The following is a 25,308-nucleotide window of genomic DNA, read 5'->3' as shown; positions in this document are numbered from 1 at the left end:
TTTTAAAATACTCACTCCATTGACACAACAGCATTCACGTCATACAGCATCTCTCAGTTTGAATCTTTTACTCTGACAGGCACTGGCTCCTTATCCGAAATGTTTACTATAAGAAGAACTGGCGCCTTAACCCTTGTCTCCACATTCAGTTCCCTCCATTACACTTTTTCCTTCTTAAAATATTTGCTCTGATTTAACCCTGTATTTTCATTACTCCCCTGTTTTTCTCGCTCACTTTTTTTCGACCTCTGTATCTGTCCTGTTATGCAACCAGACATGATTTTCATTTCTCCCTTCAACAGAACTTCATTTCAAAAGAATATTTTCTCCTTTACTAGGTGTCTCGCTTCCATATCCACAACTTCATGTTGAAGGTGTGTGCGTGTACAGTATATGTAGTTATGTAGATGTATAGATGTTACAGGATTCAGTTAGGGACACTTGATCCTCGAGGAGCTAGTACTAAACACGGCAAAACAGTGATTTATCTACACTGTTTCGCTGTGTTTAGTGCTAGCCCCTTGGAGATCAATGCACTTAGGGACACTTGATCCCCGAGGGGCTAGTACTAAACACAGTGAAACAGTGATTCATCTACACTGTTTTGCTGTGTTTAGTACTAGCCGCTCAGGGATCAAACGGGTTTTGCCATTTTTAGTACTACCCCCCGGGGATCAAATGCATTTAGGGACATTTGATCCCCAAAATGGGCTGGTACCAAACATGGCGAAACACACTTGATCCCCGAGTGGCTAGTACTAAACACAGTGAAACAGTGTAGATGAATCACAGTTTCGCTGAGTTTAGTGCTAGCCCCTCGGCGATCAAATGTTCCTAAGTGAATTAGTGATTTCACGAATTCCCTGAAAACTTCAGGGATTTCGTGAAATCCATGGTTTCACAATCTTACTGTAACATATATACGTGTATGTGTGTGTGTGTATATATATGTGTATATATATCTACAGTATAATATATATATATATATATATATATATATATATATATATATATATATATATATATATATATATATATATATATATATATATATATATATATATGGGTGTATGTGTGTGTGAGTATGTATGTAATATATGTATTACTAGACCTTTTCCCCTCTGGAATTTGGGTAGTAATTTGTCATTACTGTGCATACCCCCAAAGTTTCCACTCAGATTGTTCTTTCGTGTTGTAGCTGATAAATTTTGTCCTTTATCCTATCTTTTGTGTTATCCCACACGGATCCGGTCGGTTCCTTACCATTTTTCTCATTCCAAGATTCCAGAAATCACCTTCCTTTACTTCTCTGCCCTCTTCAACAATCGGCCTTGATCTTGTTGGAATATGGAATATGGAATATAGAATTTTGGCCAAAGGCCAAGCGCTGGGACATAGGATGCCATTCAGCGCTGCAAGGGAAATTGATAGTATGAAACAAGTGCTCGGAGAGCGTGGAAAGTGAGATGAAAGAGAATATGAACAGGTAGAGTAAAAGGAGTGAAAGTGTTTGCAACTAGGGGCCGAAGGGATGCTGCAAAGAACCTTAAGTAACGCCTATGGTGCACCGCGCGAGGTGCACTGACGGCACTAACCCCCTACAAGATAGAGGTCGTTGGAGTGAGGCAACAGGAGCAACTCTACACAGACAATTTTGCTGATATCCAATTTCCTACCAGATCAGATCAAGTGTGTTCCCCAAGGAGTGGAAATGGCTTCCTTTTTTATAATCTGTAGGAAACAAAACACCCATTACGAAAATATCAAGTCAAGTTCCGCAAAATGTTTTCAAACACACGACATTCGCTTTAATTGAATGACTTCCTGCATTGGTATTATATAAATATCAATAATGAAAATGGGTCTCTCGCCATGACAAAAATCAACAATGAATAATCAACTAATGTGGAAGTTGTGGGAGAAAGGTGAGAGCAAAGGCGAAGATAGGGTACTTACTAGTTACATGGTGCGGAAGAGGCGTTGAAGCGACAGTTCATGTAAGATAGAAGGTGAGTGGCACAGTGTAAGTAAGGGGCTTGACGATCTGGTTTTGAGCGTTCTGTATAGGCAATTTGTTCCGTTTGTAAAATATTTTATCATGAGCTTTATTGTCCTTGGAAAGGGTGGCACCAGCAATAATGTCGTCCAGTTTACATCAAATCTTTAGAGGTGTTTATGAATTCTCGTTCCTCTGAATTAATATACATATATGTATATATATATATATATATATATATATATATATATATATATATATATATATATATATATATATAAATAGAAGCCATGGGAACATGTTTCACAGAAACAAATTTCTAACTGGCCACAGGACCGAACCCGGGTCTTTCGAGTGAGAGTCCAGGGCGCATTAGCAATTCGGGCACAAGTGTCATAAAAGGAGTTCGGTCCCGTGGTGAGTCAGAAATTGATTTCTGTGAAACGCGTTCCCATGTGTTCACTTCCATCGTATCTCACATTGAAAGGGGTAAGTCGAATGAAGTGTTAGCAATTCGAGTGCTCATGGGGCGGGGAGTTGGGTCAAATTCGCTGGTATTAGGGCTTTGTCGCCTGCCCAGGAAAAAATCTTAGGTACGTAAATACTCACATGAGAAAGACCGGGGTTCGGTCCTGTGGTGAGCTAGAAATATATATATATATATATATATATATATATATATATATATATATATATATATATATATATATATATATATATATAAAAAGAAATAAAGGTTGCTCATAAAAACGCCAAAGTGGGTAGATTTTACAGTGTTATATTACGGAAACAACTGTTTCCCCCAAATGACAGAATTCTAATTTACAGAAAATATTTTATAGTCATCATATATATATATATATATATATATATATATATATATATATATATATATATATATATATATAGGGCGATATTGTGTAAATAAGAAAACAAAGCCAGACAAAGCGATATAAGGCAAACAAACAGAAACAAATGAGCGCCAACCTTGGCACACAAAAACAATCGGTATATTGAAAAAAAAGGGAGAAAAACTCAAACGAAACAGTAACTGAAATTCACCTCCATCCTTTTGATATTGACATTTGGCTCCCTGGGGCAAAGGGTTTACGCTCCCAACAATATAATGGAGCGCGAAAGAGTCCACTGTCATTGCTCTTGGGGGGTACAAAGCCCCCTAAAGGGATCGGTGGGAAATTTGCCTCCAGAGTTTCCTGGACTTGGACCTGTATTGTATGACCTGTCTTACTGAATGTGATCACCATCTTTCAACATAGTTATATAGATGAAACCCCTCTTAATTTATTTGGTATGCCAAATAAGTATAAACAGAAAATAAATATAAACAGGTAAATCATATTCTTTCAGCATCTCATGAGCTTCGACCAGCATCATGCAACCTGTTTCACTGAATGTGGACAGTATCTTTCAACCAAGTGAAGGAGCATAAAACCCTCTTATTTTATCAGTTAACAAACCAGGCTCTTTATGTTGCACCAAATAATGAGGAAGATACAAAATAGATATTGGGGAATCGACCAGCATTTCATAACTTACTTACTGAGTGTAGCCATCATCTTTCATTTAAGTTGAATAGGCTTAAAACCCTCTTAGGTTATCAGTTAACAAACCAGGCTCTTTATATTCTACCAAATAAATACGAAGATGCAAAATAAATATACACTGGTGAATCAAGTGTTCGCACACTTTCATGTACTTCTGCCAGTATTATATGACTTGTTTTATTTAGTGTGACCGTCACCTTTCATCCAAGTAGCTTAAAACTCCCTTACTTTATCAATCAACAAACCAAGCTCTTGCGATATATCGAATAAACATGAAGATAGAAAATAAATAATGGAGAATCAAAAAATGGTATTTTGGGTCCCGACTGCAAACAACATCAAATGGTCCTCTCATCCGGGGCGAGGATTACCTCGCCGAGTTCCTCGTCTCCCCGCCCCCCAAAAAAAAACGAATTCTGTCATATTCAAATTGGTTACTGCAGTCATGACGTCAGTCCTGACTTTGGAACTGGTTGTGTGTCTGTCTGATCGTGTTTGAACTGCGCGCTTGCGCGCTGTGTTGAGATCACTCAACGGATGGGTAGCAGAATAGAATCGACAAAATTTTATTACCAGGGTGTCAGCCTACTTAACTTGAAAGATGAAGTCATATAATACTGGTCGAAGTTCATGAGTTCTGAGAGCATTTGATACTCCATTATTTATTTTCTATCTTCATATTAATCGATATATATCATAAGAACTTGGTTTGTTTATTAATAAATTTAAGAGGGTTTCAAGCTACTTAACTTGGCTGAAAGATGATGGGCATCATTGAATAGAACAGGTCACATAATACTGGTAGAAGTTTATGACATCCTGCGAGCATCTGACTCACCAGTGTAATTTTATTTTCTCTCTTCATATTCAGGTGGCGTACCATGAGAGCCTGGTTTGTTAACTGATAAACGAAGAGAGTTTCAAGCCTATTTAACCTTGCTGAAGGATGATGGCCCCATTCATTCAGTATCTCCATATTTTTTCGTTCTAATATAAAGAGCCTGGTTTATTAACTGATCAATTAAGAGGGCTTTAAGCCTATTTAACTTGAAGGAAAGATGAGGCCACATTCAATAATGCAAGTCAAAAATACTGGTCGATTCACCATTATTTAAACAATGGAGTTGAGAACATTAAGGAACTATCAACACCAACTCCTGTCTACTATATTTTGCTTAATTAAACGGAGACTATTTTTATGACAGCTCGCTATGACTGTCGACATGAGCCTATCAATATGAGTTGACCTTATTTGGTCAACAGAGAAGCTGACATCAAATTCCGGAACTTGACACTCTGTGAAACTGCGCGATTTCTCACTAGACTTCAAGTCTTCAAGTTTGTGTCGCCATGAACCGTTATTGTTAAAGTAATTTTACCAGACCACTGAGCTGATTATCAGCTCTCACAGGTCTGGCTCGAAGGATTTCTTTTACTTATATCTTTTTGTTATTTTTTTGTCAATTAAATCAAAATTCTTTCGAAAACTTTATAATTGGATTATTTACAAACGTTGAAGTTTCTGACAAAACTTCACTGATCGATTTACTTCGATAAAGATCGCTTTGTTTTCCCGCAGTTAAGGGCAAAATATAATACTGAGCTCCTTCTGCAACTGTTTGCAGAATAGAATGAAATATACAATTTCGGCCAAAGGCCAAGCGCTGGGACCTATAAGGTCATTCAGCGCTGACACGGAAATTGAGAGTAAAAAGGTGTGAAAGGTGTAACGGGAGGAAAACCTCAAAGCAGTTGCACTATGAATCAGTTGTTAGAAGGTGGAAAGTCAGAAGGAAGAAAGAGAATATGAAAGGAGGTACAGTAAAAGGAATGCAAGGGTTTACTGCTAGAGGCCGAAGGAAGGAAGGAAGGAAGGAACGCTGCAAAGAACCTAAAGTAATGCCTACAGCGCACAGCTACTGGGAGTACATTAGGAATGGTTTCACCCCAGTGCAGTGGGGTGAGGATTAACCCATCGGAGCCTTCCTGCTTAAACATTGTACAAATAAAAGCAGCAATGAACCTTATGACTAGTGTTATTTGATGGCTGCTATCTGCAACAGCTGCCCAACACCTAAGCGCCTAATTCACTGGTTAAGTCAACGGAGGCACACCCGATCTAAGGAAGGAATGTTCCAGTTCATTCCTCCTCGTCCGGTTGGTTCGAGAATCGAGCAGAGGTCCTTTAGTTTGTGAGGTGAGTACCCTTACCACTGCGCAACGAGGCCAGAGAGAGAGAGAGAGAGAGAGAGAGAGAGAGAGAGAGAGAGAATAGAAGCAACAGTAAAGTTAACAAAATAGACAGAGAGAGAGAGAGAGAGAGAGAGAGAGAGAGAGAGAGAGAGAGAGAGAACAGTAAAGTTAACAAAAGAGAGAGAGAGAGAGAGTAAAGCAACAGTAAAGTTAACAAAAGTAGAGAGAGAGAGAGAGAGAGAGAGAGAGAGAGAGAGAGAGAGAGAGAGAGAATAGTTAGCAACAGTAAGTTAACAAAAGTAGAGAGAGAGAGAGAGAGAGAGAGAGAGAGAGAGAATAGAAGCAACAGTAAAGTTAATAAAAGGAGAGAGAGAGAGAGAGAGAGAGAGAGAGAGAGAGAGAGAGAGAGAGAGAGAGAGAGAGAGAGAGAGAGAGAGAATAGAAGCAACAGTAAAGTTAACAAAAGGAGAGAGAGAGAGAGAGAGAGAGAGAGAGAGAGAGAGAGAGAGAGAGAGAGAGAGAGAGAAGAGAGAGAGAAGAGAACAGTAAAGTTAGAAGTTAACAAAGAGAGAGAGAGAGAGAGAGAGAGAGAGAGAGAGAGAGAGAGAGAGAGAGAGAGAATAGAAGCAACAGTAAAGTTAACAAAAGGTGAGAGAGAGAGAGAGAGAGAGAGAGAGAGAGAGAGAGAGAGAGAGAGAGAGAGAGAGAGAGAATAGAAGCAACAGTAAAGTTAAAAAAGGTGAGAGGAGAGAGAGAGAGAGAGAGAGAGAGAGAGAGAGAGAGAGAGAGAGAGAGAGAGAGAGAGAGAATAGAAGCAACAGTAAAGTTAACAAAAGTAGAGAGAGAGAGAGAGAGAGAGAGAGAGAGAGAGAGAGAGAGAGAGAGAGAGAGAGAGAATAGAAGCAACAGTAAAGTTAACAAAAGGGAGAGAGAGAGAGAGAGAGAGAGAGAGAGAGAGAGAGAGAGAGAGAGAATAGAAGCAACAGTAAAGTTAACAAAGTAGAGAGAGAGAGAGAGAGAGAGAGAGAGAGAGAGAGAATAGAAGCAACAGTAAAGTTAACAAAAGTAGAGAGAGAGAGAGAGAGAGAGAGAGAGAGAGAGAGAGAGAATAGAAGCAACAGTAAAGTTAACAAAAGTAGAGAGAGAGAGAGAGAGAGAGAGAGAGAGAGAGAGAGAGAGAATAGAAGCAACAGTAAAGTTAACAAAAGGAGAGAGAGAGAGTAAAGCAACAGTAAAGTTAACAAAAGTAGAGAGAGAGAGAGAGAGAGAGAGAGAGAGGGGGAGAGAGAGAGAGAGAGAGAGAGAGAGAGAGAGAGAGAGAGACAGAGAGAGAGAGAGAGAGAGTAGAAGCAACAGTAAAGTTAACAACAGGAGAGAGAGAGAGAGAGAGAGAGAGAGAGAGAGAGAGAGAGAGAGAGAGAGAGAGAGAGAGAGAATAGAAGCGATAGTCAAGTTATCAAAAGTAATGACAGTAACTATTTCCAATTTCCAAAGTCTTTCCACAACTCACCTTTCAATATATTTTTCATTGATTTAATAACACTTTCTAATGTTCCAACACTTTCTATTGGTCTGCTGTAGCACAGCAGCTGCAGTCAGAAGTACGCAAGCAAAACTAGACCCTGTTGAGAACAACTGTCTGCAGTCATCAGTGTTGTAAGGAAAAGGGAAGTAGAGATAAGACAAACGTGTACTAAAAGAAACAAAAATATAAATCAGACTTTTTAAAGTGGTTTGGTCACGTGGAGAAACTGGAGGATAATAAGCTGGTGAATGGGTGCATATTTTGGAAATTATTAGAGGAAGGCTGAGAGGAGGACCAAGAGGGAATGAAATAAGAGGTGGTCCAATGTCCACAAAGTGAGAGTGAATGCGAGATAGCAGAACAGAATACAGAATTTAGACCAAATGGCCAGCGCTGGGCCCTCTGAGGTCATTCAGCGCTGCGACGGAAATTGAGAGTAAAAAGGTTTGAAAGGTGTAACAGGAGGAAAACCTTAAACAGGTAAAAAATACGCCGAAGCTTCTTCGGCGCAACAGAGTTTTTTGTACAGCGTATAATCAAGGCCACCGAAAAGAGCTCTATCTTTCGGTGGTCTCGGCATAATGCTGTAAGAGCCGCCTCCCATGAAACTTTAACCACGGCCCGGTGGTGGCCTATCCTATGTCGTTGCCAGAAGCACGATTATAGCTAACTTTAACCTTAAATAAAATAAACACTATTGAGGCTAGAGGGGGTGTAATTTTTATGTTTCATGACTGGAGGGTGGATGATCAACATACCAATTTGCAGCCCTCTAGCCTCAGTAGCCCTTAAGATCTAAGGGCGGACAGAAAAAGTGCGGACGGACAGGCAAAGCCGGCACAACAGTTTTCTTTTACAGAAAACTAAAAACTGTTAGGAGAGGTTGAGAGTTAGATGGAAGAAAGAGAATATGAACGGAGGTACAGTCACAAGGATGAAAGGGGTGGCAACTAGGGGCCGAAAGGACGCTGCAAAGAACCTTCAGTAATGACTACAGTGCACTGCGTCGTCCCCCCACCCCTAGGAAGGAATGTGAGACAGGGGGTTAAAATAAAAGCAAGTGTCTCGTCACGTAATGTACTGACCTGGAATGTCGTCAATCAGGAATTACGCTTTAAACTGATAAAACACTTTGTTGTCCAAGTTTCCCTAACATGGGACACACAATCTTATTTGGAGGCTTCGCAATAACCATAAATAAATCACTACCCTGAATATCTACAAAACAAATGGACGAGTATTTCTACAGCTCTAAACTCAAGGGAATGAAAACAGAAATGATATCGGACAATTAAAGGGGAGAGATCTACTGAATAAGAACCGAGTATTACTATACAGGATCAAGAAAGGTGAGAATGTTGAGGCCTAATGGACGCTAAATACCTCCGCCAAGTTATTCCTTCACTCTTCGTTCATGTCTTTTATTCTAGACAGGCAAATACACAACAGAAGAATCTTTTTGAAGAGAATTCTACATTTAGACTCTATTAGCTCTTATTTTTATTCATAACAGGGCACTATTTAGTTTTCTAGGGTGGCCCCCCCCCTCCCTGTTTTGTTTATATTACAAGGTTATGCCTTTGGAAACAACTTTGTGTGTTCTGTGTCACCTCAGATGTAACCAATTGAACCTGGGCCAATGTCAAAGTGTATATTATTATGATAGCACTTGACACTAAATATATAAAATGACAAAACAAATGTTAGCAAAACAATCAGGAAAAACACGAGTCCACGTGACCATGAACTAGAAAAAATGACCCTGGGTTGAGGTCAAAGGTACCATAATGCAATTAATACAGTTATTGGGAAAAATACACATCAGTGTCTCATGTCCTTTATCAGGTCAATGTGATGTGACTGCAATGTCATTTTCTCAGCAAGGAAAATGATGAGACAAAGAAGTGGAATAATGAAAAATATGAGTTAATTATTAAAGGCAGTTTACATCTATTTCTTTTGAGGGATAGAACCTTTGAAAAGTTTTAATCTCCAACATCTGAACCTATGAGGAGTTTATTCTCCAACATCTGAACTTATGAGAGGTCTATTCCCCAACATCTGAATGGTTTTACAACAAAACCAAGAATCTGATTTATAAACTTTCATTTCTTAACAGAGATAAAAATGATAAAAATCATGGCCTCTATATTGGTTTTACAACAGCATAAATCATGACTTGGGCTTACACACGTCAATTTCTTAACAGAGATAAAAAATAACTACATAAAAAAATTATCTTAGAAATACAGGTCCAATTCAATTCTCCATCGTTTTTAATATGCGAAAACAAAAGATGAAATCAATGGGGAAGCCAGACACGTGCGATGTCCCATGTGCTGAAATTTCTTTGAATGCCGCCCCTCACCAATGGCCCCCTCCCCCCTCTCTCTCTCTCTCTCTCTCTCTCTCTCTCTCTCTCTCTCTCTCTCTCTCTCTCTCTCTCAGCTAGCTGCTGGAGAATTTATTTTTCCCTTTTCCACGGCAATGCAGTGCTATGTGGTGATGGCTAATGAAATGGCTGGTAATACTGATTTATAAATGATTATTCACTGAAGTAAATAATCATTTAGCAGCTAGATAAACGATTCCAAAATGCGGAAACATTCCCACTGAGCTTGACATAGATGATTATCTGTTTTCAAAGTACTCGCACACCTCTAAAGCAGAGACTGCCAATATGTATAAGGAAAATAAATAAAGAATAACAAATAGACATATGTCAAACGATAAAAATATACATTTACACAGGAATACCAATAATGATCGTTATCAAGAAGTGGAAAGACACCACAAGGTCATATTCCTATACAAAGGACTTGCTCAATGGATTTGTTCTTGACTGAATGAAAGACAGAAAGGTTGCATCGAGCAGTAATGTTTATGGGGTGTGTAAACGCTGGTCGCCACAGCAAGCCTTTGACTTGCATACCTATGCAAGATCTTTAAGAAACCAGTAACTGACATGGGCTGTCTAGCCCCACTACGTGGAATCTCATCCTTCAACAAGATAAATCAGTAGAGCTACAGTGGGGCCTAATGTGACCCTGATAAGATCAGATGCGAAACCGTCTCCTGTCTGCCAAAACTTGCCCACAACTGCACTTTCCCATTCAAGGGAAGCTCCTTCAGCCTTCGACTAAATAATCTATTGGGCAAGGGAGGCTTACACGGTGTACACCTTGCCCAAGGGTGACTTGGAGGTAGCTAGAATACAGTGTAACCTAATTTATCCTTCACTCAAAGCTCTGCAACCAGCTTCAGTTTGTCCTCGTGTTCAGGAGGAAATTGGAACTCAATTTCCTCCTGAACATGAGGACAAACTGTAGCTGTTTCAATTTCCTCCTGAACATGAGGACAAACTGTAGCTGTTTCAATTTCCTCCTGAACATGAGGACAAACTGTAGCTGTTTCAATTTCCTCCTGAACATGAGGACAAACTGAACATGAGGACAAACTGTTTCAATTTCCTCCTGAACATGAGGACAAACTGTAGCTGTTTCAATTTCCTCCTGAACATCAGGACAAACTGTAGCAGTTTCAATGTCTTCCTGAACATGAGGACAAACTGTAGCTGTTTCAATTTCCTCCTGAACATCAGGACAAACTGTAGCTGTTTCAATTTCTTCCTGAACATCAGGACAAACTGTAGCTGTTTCAATTTCTTCCTGAACATCAGGACAAACTGTAACAGTTTCAATTTCTTCCTGAACATCAGGACAAACTGTAGCTATTTCAATTTCCTCCTGAACATGAGGACAAACTGTAGCTGTTTCAATTTCCTCCTAAACATGAGGACAAACGGTAGCTGTTCCAATTTCCTCCTGAACATGAGGGCAAATGAGGACAAACGGTAGCTGTTTCAATTTCCTCCTGAACATGACAAATGAGGACAAAAGGTAGCTGTTTCAATTTCCTCCTGAACATGAGGACAAATGAGGACAAACGGTAGACCGTTTCCAATTTCCTCTTGAACATGAGGACAAATGAGGACAAACTGTTCCAATTTCCTCCTGAACATGAGCTGTTTTTTCAATTTCCTCCTGAACATGAGGACAAACTGTAATTGTTCCAATTTCCTCCTGAAAATGAGGACAAACTGTAGCTGTTTCAATTTCCTCCTGAACATGAGGACAAATGAGGACAAACAGTAGTTGTTCCAATTTCCTCTTGAACATGAGGACAAATGAGGACAAACTGTAGCTGTTTCAATTTCCTCCTGAACATGAGGACAAACTGTAATTGTTCCAATTTCCTCCTGAAAATGAGGACAAACTGTAGCTGTTTCAATTTCCTCCTGAACATGAAGACAAACTGTAGCTGTTTTAATTTCCTCCTGAACATGAGGACAAACTATAGCTGTTCCGATTTCCCACTGAATATGAGGACAAACTGTAGCTGTTTCAATTTCCTGCTGAACATGAGGACAAACTGTAGCTGTTTCAATTTCCTGCTGAACATCAGGACAAACTGTAGCTGTTTCAATTTCCTCCTGAACATGAGGACAAACTGTAGCTATTTCAATTTCCTCCTGAACATGAAGACAAACTGTAGCTGTTTCAATTTCCTCCTGAACATGAGGACAAACTGTAGCTGTTTCAATGTCCTCCTGAACATGAGGACAAACTGCAGCAGTTTCAATTTCTTCCTGAACATGAGGACAAACTGTAGCTGTTCCGATTTCCTCCTGAACATGAGGACAAACAATAGCTGTTCTAATTTCCTCCTGAACACAAGGACAAACAGTAGCTGTTCCAATTTCCTTCTGAACACGAGGACAGACTACATCTGCAGGTTGTCCTCATGTGCAGGGGGAAACTGGAACAGCTACATTTTGTCCTCATGTTCAGGAGGAAATTTAAACAATGTAAAGTTAAAGAAGTTGAACAGTTAGGTAGGAAGAGACCAAAGGGAACTGAGGATGTGTAAAAAAAAAAAAAGCCAAAAGCTGAACAGCTGAGGCTGACGGGACACTACACAGCACCTCTAGTTTATCTACAGCGCATTACACAAGAACCACTGCAAGAGGTACTCCTGGCAGGGTTAAAGTAATGATGCATGGCACTGTAATGTAATATTAAGACCTCGCTTACTCTAACTAGCTGCAGTATAAGTAACTTATGGTAACCTGCAACCAAATGCCATAGAAGCCTTAATAACCTGTGATACTGTAAGATTTTCCAAGCGTGATGAAACATTCTGATGGCGCACCAGATTAAACAAAATTTTGAAGTAGAGAGATTCCATTGCTTAGTGGATGTACTTCCAGTGTTGTCAGAGTTTAAGTACTTTCAAAGCATCCAAGATAGAATACAGAATTTAGGCCAAAGACCAAGCGCTGCGACCTATGAGGTCATTCAGCGCTGAAACTGAAATTGACGGTGAAGAGGTTTGAAAGGTGTAACATGAGGAAAACCTCGCAGTTGCACTGTGAATCAATTGTTACGAGAGAGTGGAAAGTAAGAAGAAATAAATTATGAACGGAGGTACAGCCAAATGAATTAAAGGGGTTGCAGCTAGGGGACGAAGGGACGCTACAAAGCAGCCAAGTATAGTTAATTGCACACCAACCCTCGACCACAACACAAAGCCCCGGTTAACACAGCTCGTCACTCAAGAGTACTGATGTGCCGTCTTTATATACCATACCTGTCTTGCATTCTCAAGACATTTGTGCAAATACTTACTTTCATCAGCACAATTTAGTTATTTTCTGCACTGATAAAACTGTATGAGTAAATTTTTAAATCCTTTGTACCCTGCAACAGTTGGTGCAACACGAAATGAAGGAGTCTGCAGGAAGCAATGTGTGAGCAAATGGAGAACAACTGGAAATAGAGCACTAACAGGGTAGTAGTGTGTGTGAAGGAGCACAGACACTTAGAAAGCAGAATATCAAGAAAAACTGAAACCCAGAAAGCAGACTATTCAAGAAAAAGAGAACAGAAGGAAGCAAAGTATGAACAAATGGGGAAACAGAGCAGAACACAAGCTAATGATGTAACTAAGAGAATAGAAAAGAAAGAAGGAATTGCCTGACATGGGTAAAATTCACTATGGTGAGAAAGAAGTGCAGAAGGTAAATGAATGAAGGAAAGAAAGGCCTAATGTTAGCAGATAGGAGCTCATAAATCCCATCTCACTGTCACCTCAGGTTGCTGAACAACTACCACAAATCTATGTAGCATTCCCACTACTGAATTATGGCAAAATCATTTAGCTTAGTTAAAAATGTGTGCAAGGAGGCAACTTGATTTCTAAGAAATTTGCAAACGTATTCGGTGGCTCAACAGACACAACAAACCTTCTCCAACTAGCCTCTCCAAATCATTGAGTCCATGATGGTAAATGCTATCCCAAACTCTTCATGGCATAAGTGGCATTTCAACAGAGATCTTTCACATTCACAATTGATCCCTGATCCCTTTTCCTGCCGAGAGAGAGCAACCAGATTCGCTGAACAGCAGCAGCACCAATATGCAGTAAATGTGCCTCGCTGTCGAACTTCTCAGTTCCAGAGGTCCTTTGTTCCTCCTCAAACCGTTGAACTGTGGAACAGCCTTCCTACTGAGGATGTCGCGCAATTGGAACTTTAGAAATTCAAGCGAAGATTCAATGAATTACTACCCTAATACTATTCTTCTTGCATTTTAATGCATTTTTATCTAATTATCTATTTATTAATTTATCTTTTTTTAATAAGAGGGAGTCTTCTTTCTGTATTTCACTTTACTTCCTCTGAATTCTTCCAAATGAACACCATATTCTTTGGAACCTTGAATTTTAAGTCAATGGCCTCTGTGGCCTTATTCCATATGAATAGGTTTCATCTACTGAATAATAATAATAATAATAATAATAATAATAATAATAATAATAATAATAATAATAATAATAATAATAATAATAATAATAATAATAATAATAATAATAATACAAAGTTACCAAAACGAATTTGCCCCAATTCCCATGTGATTTTACCTTAATCATTTTTCCCAAGGACAAAACCAGTTCACATGCTTTACCTTCTTAATGATTCACCATTGTTCAAAGTCCATGACTTTCAGCTGTGTTATTTTAAGGACCCAAAGGATATTGCCCACTCCGTGTGAAAGAAGTCATTTATAGAAAGCCTATCAACAGTCTGGAAAGGAATCCAGTGACTCTAAGGAGTTTAAAAACGAAAAAGAGAAAAAGGCTCGACTCAGCTACAGAGAAAACAGTCTCACTCAGCATAGACTATTCAAAGAAAGACTTGCAAATGCTGTGGCATCATGATCAAGCCACACCTTTCTTTTTTATTTCTTGTTCCCTTCTGGCCTGGGTTGGTAAAGAGCATCAGGCTCCCAGTCCCTTTGGCCGTCGCTCTTCAAAGATAGACAGAAAAATCGACAGCAGAGATTAATGTGCAAACAACAAGATGTTGAAGGAGAAATCAGCACATATACAACAAAAAGCTGCAGACAACTGAATACTGGAGAAAGATTGCTATGAAAAACAGAATTACGAAAGATACAGGAAAAATATGAATTAGAAAACACAGTACTCTGATAACACATTATTATTATTATTATTATTATTATTATTATTATTATTATTATTATTATTATTATTATTATTATTATTTCGGTAGTTGAAACCTTTTCACATGGAACAAGCACACAGGGCCATTGACTTTGAAATTCAAGCTTCCAAAGAATGGTGGTTTCAACCTCCCATTGCAGACCCCACACTGCAGCAGTAACTGATCATGATACAGGAGACGCGAACCCGCGACATCTGAGTGGCATTTCGCAACATGGGAAAAACATGAATAAACTATCTATTTGAGAAAAACAAGGTCGTGGTAATTTTGTTGAACATTTTTCCCCACAAAATTAAAGAATACAACTGACGATTACTTGTAGTACGTCAATAATGACAGAGGAGGGAGGTACTGAGAAAGCAGGAGACAGAGACAGAGAGCGAAAGAAGCTTGGGGAAAATGGAGAGAAGTAACTGGAGTTGTTTCAGTAAGTTATCAGGCCCGTACTATTGTAGGGGCAGAAACTTGGGTACTTAAGAGGAAAGAGGAGGGACTGTTGGAAAGGACCAAGATGAGGATGGTGTGATGGATTGCTTGAATATCACTACTGGAAAGGAGGGAGAGTCAAGATACAAGAAGAAATGTGTGGTATATGTAAAGTACAGGAGAAGGCTAGGGAAGCTCCTCAAGATACTATGACCATGTAACAAGAAGAGAGGAGGTGGAACCAATCAAGAGAGCTAAGAACACGCCAGTGATGGGGAGGAGGAGTGTGGGGCGTCAGCGGATCAGATGGATGGATGTGGTGAGGAGAGATATGAGTGAGGGGGGACTAGGGGAAGCAGATACAAGGAATAGAAATAGATGGAGAAAGGTGTCACGAGCGGCCGACCCTCCCTGCTATGTAGTGGGATTATTAAGGTCGAAAGAAGAAGAGGAGTCGGAATACATTGCATATTATGCCACGAGGTACAAAGCATTCTTTGCATTGGAATAAAGGAATAGTCTTCACGGAACATGTGCAGAGAGTTAATTCATTTATCAGATTTCCTACGTCTGAGCCTCTACAAGGAGGAAATAATTTCAACATAACACTATCAAATAATTCTAGCATTTTCATCTCCCTTATGTTCCTATAGAGTAACTTCTGTCTGACACTAGATTTCCTGCTCCTGAATGCTCTGAGTGTCAAGCAATGATAACAATCAAACACTAGGGTGAATGTCCAAAGTATAAGCAGCAGCGGCTATCAAGTTTGGGAAATGAATCAATCAGTGAAATTTTGTCAGAAACTTCAACATTTGCAAATGATCCAGTTACAACTTTTTTTTTAAATTGTAAACTAATGGACAAAATATGAAAAAACATTATAAATAAAAACAAATCCTTCGGGCCAGCCCTGTGAGAGCTGATAATCAGCTCAGTGATCTGGTGAAACTATTGTAATAATAATAATAATAATAATAATAATAATAATAATAATAATAATAATAATAATAATAATAATAATAATAATATATTCACAATTTCGTGAAAAACAATGTGTAATAAAAATCCACAATTATATAGTAAATATATTACTATTAGCACTGATGAGGAACACCGTTCAAGTGTTCGAAAGTCTTTGGTTTATTTTACATATTTTACATAGTAATATATTTACTATATAATTGTGGATTTTTATTACACAATAATAATAATAATAATAATAATAATAATAATAATAATAATAATAATAATAATAATAATAATGCATGATTCAGTAGTAAAAATCCTCCACTGGAGCCTGTACAAGAAACACCAGCTAGCTTGCAGTAATAAGTGGTGCGAACACCAACCGGAGGGAGTGATTGAAAACGATCAGGCAAAGATCCTCTGGGACTATGGTATCAGAACAGATAAGGTGATACGTGCCAATAGACCAGACGTGACGTTGACTGACAAAATCAACAAGAAAGTATCACTCATTGATGTCGCAATACCATGGGACGCCAGAGTAGATAGAAAGAAAGAGAATAAATTTATAAGTATCAAGACCTGAAAATCGAAATATACCCTCAATCATAGGAACACTAGGCACGATCCCAAGATCCCCGAAAAGGAATCTGGAAAAACCAGATGCCGAAGTAACTCCAGGACTCATGCAGAAAAGTGTGCTACTAGAAACAGCGCGCATAGTGAGAAAAGTGATGGACTCCTAACGAGGCAGGATGCAACCCGGAACCCCACACTATAAAAACCACCCAGTCGAAAAGAATGACTGTGATAGACAAATAATAATAATAATAATAATAATAATAATAATAATAATAATAATAATAATAATAATAATAATACTCTGATGATGATCTTGAGAGAAGACGAGCAAAAGCATGAGGCTCACTACTATCACTGGCAGATTCGAATGCTGAAGAACCTCCTTTCGGAGAAAGTTTTTCGACAGTCAAGTAACCAAAACTTAAACTAAAACTGGGGAATAGGAACATGGAACTCAGGCCACAGGCCAAGCGGTGGGACCTATGAGGTCATTCAGCGTTGAAAGGGAAACTGGGAGTAAAAAGGTTTGAAAGGCGTAACAGGAGGAAACCTCCAAGCAGATCACTATGAATCAACTGTTAGGAGAGGGTTGAGGAAGAAAGAGACTATAAACGGAGGTACAGCAAAAGGACTGAAAGGGGTTCAGCTAAGGGCAGAAGGGGCGCTGCAAAGAACATTAAGTCATGCCTACAGTGCACCCGTGAGGTGCACTGACGGCACCAGCACCGCCTCCGGGGTTCAACTGAAACTGGAGACCATTTGTTTTTCTAAAGTAAGATACGATACACTGGTTCCAAACTGAGCAAAAAAAGGAGTTGAAGTACGTCGAAAAAAATATAGGAAACATCCAAAATTATCTTTTAACTCAAAGATTTGGACTCAGTAAGATCCATTCTTATTATTCTTTTGCTGCTGAAATATGTAAAACCTACAAGTGACACTCACTATGAACTGAAAACTTCTCTTTTCCCAAACATTTCCCTTCAAATGTTTTCTATCGAAAAAAATTTCATATGGAATGGGAAATGAATCATTTTTTTGTGTACGAATCTTTAAATATATATATATATATATTTATATATAAAACTACTGTATGCATGTTTTATATATATATATATATATATATATATATATATATATATATATAAAACTACGTATGCATGTAATATATATATATATATATATATATATATATATATATATATATATATATATATATATATATGTATATACTGTATATATATGCGTGTGTGTGAGTACGAATAGAGAGAGAGAGAGAGAGAGAGAGAGAGAGAGAGAGAGAGAGAGAGAGAGAGAGAGAGAGAGGGGGGGCAAAACAACAAACCTCAGGAGAAAGCGCATCCACCCAGCAAGCCGGGGACGACAGGGTCTACTCCCGATTACCTGAAACAAACAAAAATAATCAGATCAATAAACAGGGACAGTGACTTGAGCAACAGCAATAATACTAACCAGATAAATATACCTAATTGACTTTCTGGTAATTCCCAACTAAAGAATAAATATTATTTTACAAATATGACAAATGGTGGGTTTTTAACAGATTACAAATTGCTATGTGATACTGGATGCAATACCTAAATTTCATAATAATAATAATAATAATAATAATAATAATAATAATAATATAATATTATTATTATTATTATTATTATTATTATTATTATTATTATTAATATTATTATTATTATTATTGTAATTTGATAAGAGCCAAGGCATAGATGGTTAGATATAAAATTATTGAATGATTGATCGATAATTAACTGGCGTCGCAAGATAAGATAGATAAATAGACTAAAAGCATTCCTTACTTACGGAGCCATCATGAAATATGAACATTTTCCCAAGAGAGAGAGAGAGAGAGAGAGAGAGAGAGAGAGAGAGAGAGAGAGAACACGCAGGAAGCACTGTGCAATTATTTCGGGTTTCGACAGACTATTAAAAGCTTACCTCTCTCTCTCTCTCTCTCTCTCTCTCTCTCTCTCTCTCTCTCTCTCTCTCTCTCTCATCGATTCGCAATCAACCCATCTCCTTCCAAAATCTGGGTCTTATGAGAGGCTGTTTAGACAGATAGAGTATAGAATTTAGGCCAAAGGCCAAGCTCTGGGACCTATGAGGTCATTCAGCACTGAACGGAATGTTGAGAGTAAAAGGTTACAAAGCTGTAACAGCAGCTATGATACAATTGTGAGGAGAGTGTGGAAAGCAAGAGAATATGAACGGAGGTTCAAATGAAAGGGGTTGCAGCTATGGGCCGAAGGGACGCTGCAAAGAACCTTAAGTAATGCCTACAGCGCGCCGCGTGAGGTGCACTGACAGCACTAACCCCCTACGGAGAGAGAGGCTGTTTATAATTCCCCTACATGACAAGCAACATAAAGAACCAATGTGAACGTAGAGTAAATAAATCAATCAAAAAACAGACATTTAAAATAAATAAACATAAAAGGAAAAAACACAAAACACAAAACACACACACACACACACACACACACAGAAGTGGCACGCAATCACATTTAAGCTCGAGCAACGCATCATGAATTGTACCAACAATACTAACACCTTTCATGTCAGCCATCCATTAGAATTAGACTAAAATTATACTATTATTCACATTAATAACATTATTCGCGATGTTTACTGCCCCTCCTCTCTCTCTTCCTGTAATCAGATGGTTGAATTATTATTATTATTCAGAAGGTGAAGAACCCTATTCCTACGGAACAAGCCCACCGCAGGGGGCCATTGCCTTGAAATTCGAGCATCCAAAGAATGTTGTGGTGTTCATTCGAAAGAACTAACAGAAAGTAGAGATCAGTTATTAAAAGAGAAAAAAACAGTTTAACAAATGAATAAATACACCGATAAAAAAGGTAAGTAAAACACAAGTAGAGCATTTTTAAGGGCAGCAATGACCTGCATCTTCGCTTGAACTTGTGAGCAGGTTCCAGCTGCACGACATCCTCGCCGAGGCACGCTTTTTATTTCAGCATCGAAACCATCTTGCATACAACAGTATTGTCACTGACTTCCTATGAATACAGTTCTCGCCTGAATACCAAAGTTCTCTACAAGGTCGTGATGCGTGGCTCAAACACGGAAGCACTCCCACCCACTTCTTGTGAATGTAATGCAATGCAATGCATTGGAATATAATATTTGGGTCAAAGGCCAAGCGCTACGACCTATGAGGTCACTCAGCGTTGGAAGGGAAATTGAGAGTAAAGCAATTGTTAGGAGAGGGTGGAGAATAAGGTGGAAGAAAGAGAATATGAACGATGGTACAGTCATAGAAATGAAAGGGGTTGCAGCTAGGGGCCGAAGGATTCGCGTGAGGTGCATTGTCGGCACTACTCCCTCACTGGGCTCCTTTCTGTGAACACAGTAATTTCATCAATAACAACATTATTTGGAACGTGAAGAAAGTTTGTCAATCAATAGTTAGACTTTACTGTCTACCTATCTGAGGTATCACTACGGTTGCTCTGGGTGTCTGAACTCTTGAAATCTCTTTATTCTATGTTTACCATTATTGCGTTTTGGTTATTTCTACTTACAGAAAGGAGTGAGAGACGTGATTTCTGAAATGGGTATGGTTCAGTTTTCAGTTTTTAAAAGTGCTGCTTCTTTCTAATGAAAACCACATTCTTTGGAAGCTTGAATTTTAAGACAATGGCGTCTGTGGGCTTGTTCCATAATAATAATAATAATAATAATAATAATAATAATAATAATAATAATATGTTCTGTTAAATAGGATGGCAGCATCAGTGGAGTTGATTTTATACAAGTCCTTCACAATTCTTCCTGTTCTCCTTTCTCCTAGGCTGATCTCTGCTAAGAGCAGATTATGTAGAATAGAATATAGAATTTAGGCCAAAGGTCAAGCGCTGGCACCTATGAGGTCATTCAGCGCATGAAGGGAAACAGCCAGTAGAAAGTTTTGAAAGATGTAACGGGAGGAAAACCTCAAAGCAGTTGCGCCATGAGAGGAGGGAAAGTAGAATGGAAGAGAAAATGAACGGAGGTACACTAAAAGGAATGAAAGGGGGTTGCAGGTAGGGGCCGAGGGGACGCTGCAAAGAACCCTGGGTAATACCTACAGTACGCCGCATGAGGTGAACTGACGGCACTACCTCCCTACGCGGAAAAAAAAATTTAAGTATATCTTAGTTTAACCAGACCACTGAGGAGCTGATTAACAGCTCTCCTAGAGAGGGCTGGCCCTAAGGATTAGATTTATTTTAAGTGGCTAAGAACCAATTGGTTACCTAGCAACGGAACCTACAGCTTATTGTGGAACCCGAGCCACATTATAGCGAGAAATGAATTTCTATCACCAGAAATAAATTCCTCTTATTCTTCATTGGCCGGTCGGGGATTCGAACTCGCGGCCAGCAGAGTGCTAGCTGAGAACGGAACCTGCTCGCCCAACGAGGAACTCCCCCTACGCGGAGCAGATTATGTACACTGGCTACCTCTTAGCAGATATCACCCTTGAAGACAGGGGAATAGTAAGAAGAATTGAAAAGACCTTTATATAATAATAATAATAATAATAATAATAATAATAATAATAATAATAATAATAATTTGTCGACAAAACAACATTGGTGCAAAATATCAAGAACCTCCAATGGCTGGATAGTTGAGATTTTAGAATCTATGAATTTTCACACTTTTGATTTACCTTCACTCTTTTCTCCGCTTTTTGACCGCTTCTTTCTTTGATCACCTTTTACACAACACCGCAGTAAAATGAAAAGGTTTGTATGTAAGATATGCATAAAAACTGAAAGCTTTCAAAATCATTTTCTTCCTCTAATATAATAATACTTCTTGCAAACGTCGAGCGAATAGCGAGTCATGAAAGTTTACCACAGAGGACTGCTTACCAGAATTTGTTACTGTGAAGAATTTATGCTCTCCTAACAAACGGAATTCTTCTGAAAGCCTCTACAACTGAAATAGGTTTACAGTACTTGAGGACACCTGGTTGCTACGAAGGTATGCTCTCAAGGGGTACTGTACCTGTATATTTCTCCTGTATGTCTGTCAAAGGGCACTGTACGTGCATATTTCTCTTGTCTATCTGTCTGTCAAGGGGTATTGTACATACATATTTCCCCTGTCTGCCTGTCTGTCTGTCTGTCAAGGGGGGTACTGTACGTGTATATTTCCCTTGTCTGTCTATCTGTCTGTTTGTCAAAGGGTACTGTACGTGTATATTTCCCTTGTCTGTCTGTGTCCCTCATACCTAAGGTGAAGTGAGAGAAACAAACACGTATTGCATAAAAAGAAAAAAAAATCCTCCTAGACAAGACCTACGCTCGAGGTGGGGGATAAATATTCAGGATCTGGTTTTCACAAACAGTCATGAGTCATATCTAGACCTTCTGCTTCATCGCTTGTGTTGTGACACTGGCTCATGTTGCCTTGAGACAGAAGTCCTGTACCAACAGCCTCTTCTTGCACGTCACTGCAACCTCTCACCTTTCGACCTAAGATTGAGAGGACTGAGGTCATGAAAAGAAGGGTAAAAGCCACGGCAAAATTTCAAGAAATGTGACCCCCAAAAAAGGGTAAAAGCCACGGCAGAATTTCAAGAAATGTGCCCCCCCAAAAAGGGTAAAAGCCAAGGCAGAATTTCAAGAAATGTGACCCCAAAAAAAGGGAAAAAGCCAAGGCAGAATTTCAAGAAATGTGACCCCCAAAAAAAGGGTACAAGCCAAGGCAAAATTTCAAGAAATGTGACCCCAAAAAAGGGTAAAAGCCAAGGCAGAATTTCAAGAAATGTGACCCCAAGAAAGGGTAAAAGCCATGGCAAAATCCCAAGAAATGTGACCCCAAAAAATGGGTAAAAGCCAAGGCAGAATTTCAAGAAATGTGACCCCAAAAAAAGGGTAAAAGCCAAGGCAGAATTTCAAGAAATGTGACCCCAAAAAAGGGTGAAAGCCAAGGCGGAATTTCAAGAAATGTGACCCCAAAAAAGGGTAACAGCCAAGGCAGAATTTCAAGAAATGTGACCCCAAGAAAAGGGTAAAAGCCACGGCAGAAAATCAAGAAATGTGATCCCAAAAAAGGGTAAAAGCCACGGCAAAATTTCAAGAAATGTGACCCCCAAGTCCTCTATCCAGCAAATGAATAGCAAAAGGGAGATGACAATTCTAAGGGCAAACTCAAGACAGTTCCGAAAGAGCGCTGATAAGAAGCAGACATCGCAAGTGGTAATGAAAAAAAAGGTGTACGGAGGTAGTAGATGCTGGCAAGAAAAACAGTCCGTGTTTTTAACTGGAAAACAAAAACGAGCAAGATTTTGCTAGAGGTTTACCCTGGCTACAACTAAAATGTGGAATAGTTCGCCTAGTGCAAACTCATTCCTGCTCTCTGCTTATGTCTCCTGAATTTAGATGCATCGGTTTTATTTCCTGTTCCCTCATACTCATATATATATCATCTTTACCTATACCTTGTCTCTCCGTACGGGCTGATTTTCCATTGGAGCCCTCTTGAGTTTATTATAGTCTGTTGACTTTGTCTGAAAGGGTTTCCACCTGAAGATTTAAAGAAAGAAAGCAGTAACAATATATAGCAATATGTAGGAGCACTAATCCGAGATCACACGACAGAAGATGGGGCAAATAAAAAAAGGATAATAAAGATTATAGCCATTAAAAGTAGTACACGTGTACCACTTAGCTGGTCTTACAGATGATGAAAACCATTTATGACATACCAACGAACACTCTTCGTTCAAGAAAGGGAACGGGGATGAGAAACTCTACCAACTTCTAAGCATCCTGAGTCGGGAAAAAAGGACACAGAAACCACTTAAAATTCTAGAACTCCCTGGTCTCTTATTATCTGTTATGGTCCTTGGCAGATATAATGCTTTTAAGACATCGGTACTAAAATTACCCACTGTAAAGGAAGGAGTTTCGGCACCTCCCCAGTTGAAATAGAAGCAATACTGTGAATCTAGATTATAACTTCTTCTTCTTCTCAGCTTAATCCCCAGTCGGGGTCACTGTTTCTAACGCGCCTTTACCAGGTGTCCCTAACCCATCTCCTCCACCAAATGTTTCCACACAGATCATCCACGAGCTACAGGACAAAGCAGAGAAGGAAGATGCTGTTTGGCGTTGAACAATGATACCAAGGCTGAGGTATAACAGAAGTCTTCCTGCTCTGCTCTTTTGTCCCGTATCTCTCGATCAATATGGAAACCAGTCACACTGAGAGCAATCGTAATCAGGAAGTAGAGGGCGCTCATCTGTGGAGGGGAGTGATATGACACTGTTGAATAAACAGGGACCTCATTAGACAAGCGAAATGTGGTCTGAATGACGTATTGTCCAGATTGGATGACGTAAGTGCGCTCTGCATCATCTCTGCTGGGTTATGTTTGAGAGGAAGGATGAAAAATAGATTTTAGCTTCTTTTTAGAAGTATTTAAGCAAAGACCAGGGTTCAATTCAGGGCAAGGAGGATACTGAAATGGAGTTATTTTGCTTAAGACCTCTGTTTTCAATAAAAGATCCACTGATGTTAGTATTCTGAAGAAAACTGCATAGTATTGTCCCTCCTGAGAACTTACGCATAAGATATGACTGTCTCCCATTTTGCCTTGATATTTGTGATTGCTGAACGATAACAGCTGACACAGGCGTGGAAGGTACTCTTTTTGTGGCTTGATGACCTTAAATCTTAAATCAAATGACCTTGGTAAACAATTAAGGCCCAATTTGTAATCATATGAAATACTGGTGTCAAGAATAAGCTCCTATAAAATGGCAGGTCAAAATAATGTCCAGGAAAGAAACATCTACTATGGATAAGTAACCTTAACCTTTACCTTCTCCAATGTTCTTCTGCAAAATCCACAGAACAGCCTTTTGTCCTAAGAATCCTTTCGGGCAATTTTAAGCCTCTGTAATTCATAGCCTGGCCAAGACTTCTGTTAATCCTCTCCCTGTGACCTCGACCTCGTTTAAATGACCTTGGAAAAAATCATGACACAATCTCTGACCCTAACCCTTTGATCTTGTCCAAGTGACCTAATTTCAGGGTTATTCCAAACAGCCTCGTCCAAAATAACCTTGGTGGAGAATACATTACTACCTTAATAATATTCTTATTGCATTTTAATACTTTTGTATCTATTTGTATATTTATTAAATTTATTTTTTGTTTTCTTTTTTGATAAGTGAGATCTCTTCTCTGTATTTCCCTTCACTTCCTCTTACTGCTTGCTAAGGAACACCTTAATATTCTTTGGAAGCTTCAGATTTCAAGTCAATGGCCCCTGTGGGCTTGTTCCACATGAACGGGTTTCATCAGCTGAATAATAAATAATAACAACAATAATGATATTTTTAAGAATTCTTGTGTTATAAAGTTATGTCCTGGACAAAAATTTCCCCTCTACCTTTCTCTGCGCCCTTGA

General features: G+C 39.0%; 2 protein-coding genes across 10 annotated transcripts in view; both read right to left on the bottom strand.

Annotated features, from left to right (window-relative positions):
• LOC136829919 (high affinity cAMP-specific and IBMX-insensitive 3',5'-cyclic phosphodiesterase 8B-like) overlaps positions 1–25,308 on the bottom strand; it is a 318,075-nt gene that overhangs the window by 175,500 nt on the left and 117,267 nt on the right. For 2 of the 9 annotated variants that reach the window (XM_067089088.1, XM_067089093.1), the window contains exon 2: positions 18,187–18,245. The exons of the other annotated variants lie outside the window; for them this stretch is intronic. The gene's annotated coding sequence lies outside the window, so the exon portion shown is untranslated. The remainder of the gene's footprint in view (positions 1–18,186; positions 18,246–25,308) is intronic. 9 annotated transcript variants of the gene reach the window in all.
• The window catches only part of LOC136830006 (uncharacterized), a 21,128-nt gene continuing 6,339 nt past the window's right edge, over positions 10,520–25,308 (bottom strand). Inside the window, exons 2-7 of the mRNA XM_067089182.1 lie at positions 24,460–24,645; positions 23,332–23,400; positions 11,478–12,005; positions 11,278–11,361; positions 10,738–11,025; positions 10,520–10,702 (exon numbers count right to left, since the gene is read on the bottom strand). Coding sequence (XP_066945283.1) covers positions 10,520–10,702; positions 10,738–11,025; positions 11,278–11,361; positions 11,478–12,005; positions 23,332–23,400; positions 24,460–24,645 — 1,338 coding nt within the window. The remainder of the gene's footprint in view (positions 10,703–10,737; positions 11,026–11,277; positions 11,362–11,477; positions 12,006–23,331; positions 23,401–24,459; positions 24,646–25,308) is intronic.

The sequence above is a fragment of the Macrobrachium rosenbergii genome, chromosome 45, assembly GCF_040412425.1.
Source record: "Macrobrachium rosenbergii isolate ZJJX-2024 chromosome 45, ASM4041242v1, whole genome shotgun sequence".
NCBI lineage: Eukaryota > Metazoa > Arthropoda > Malacostraca > Decapoda > Palaemonidae > Macrobrachium > Macrobrachium rosenbergii.
This window is presented reverse-complemented; position numbering and strand designations above follow the sequence as displayed.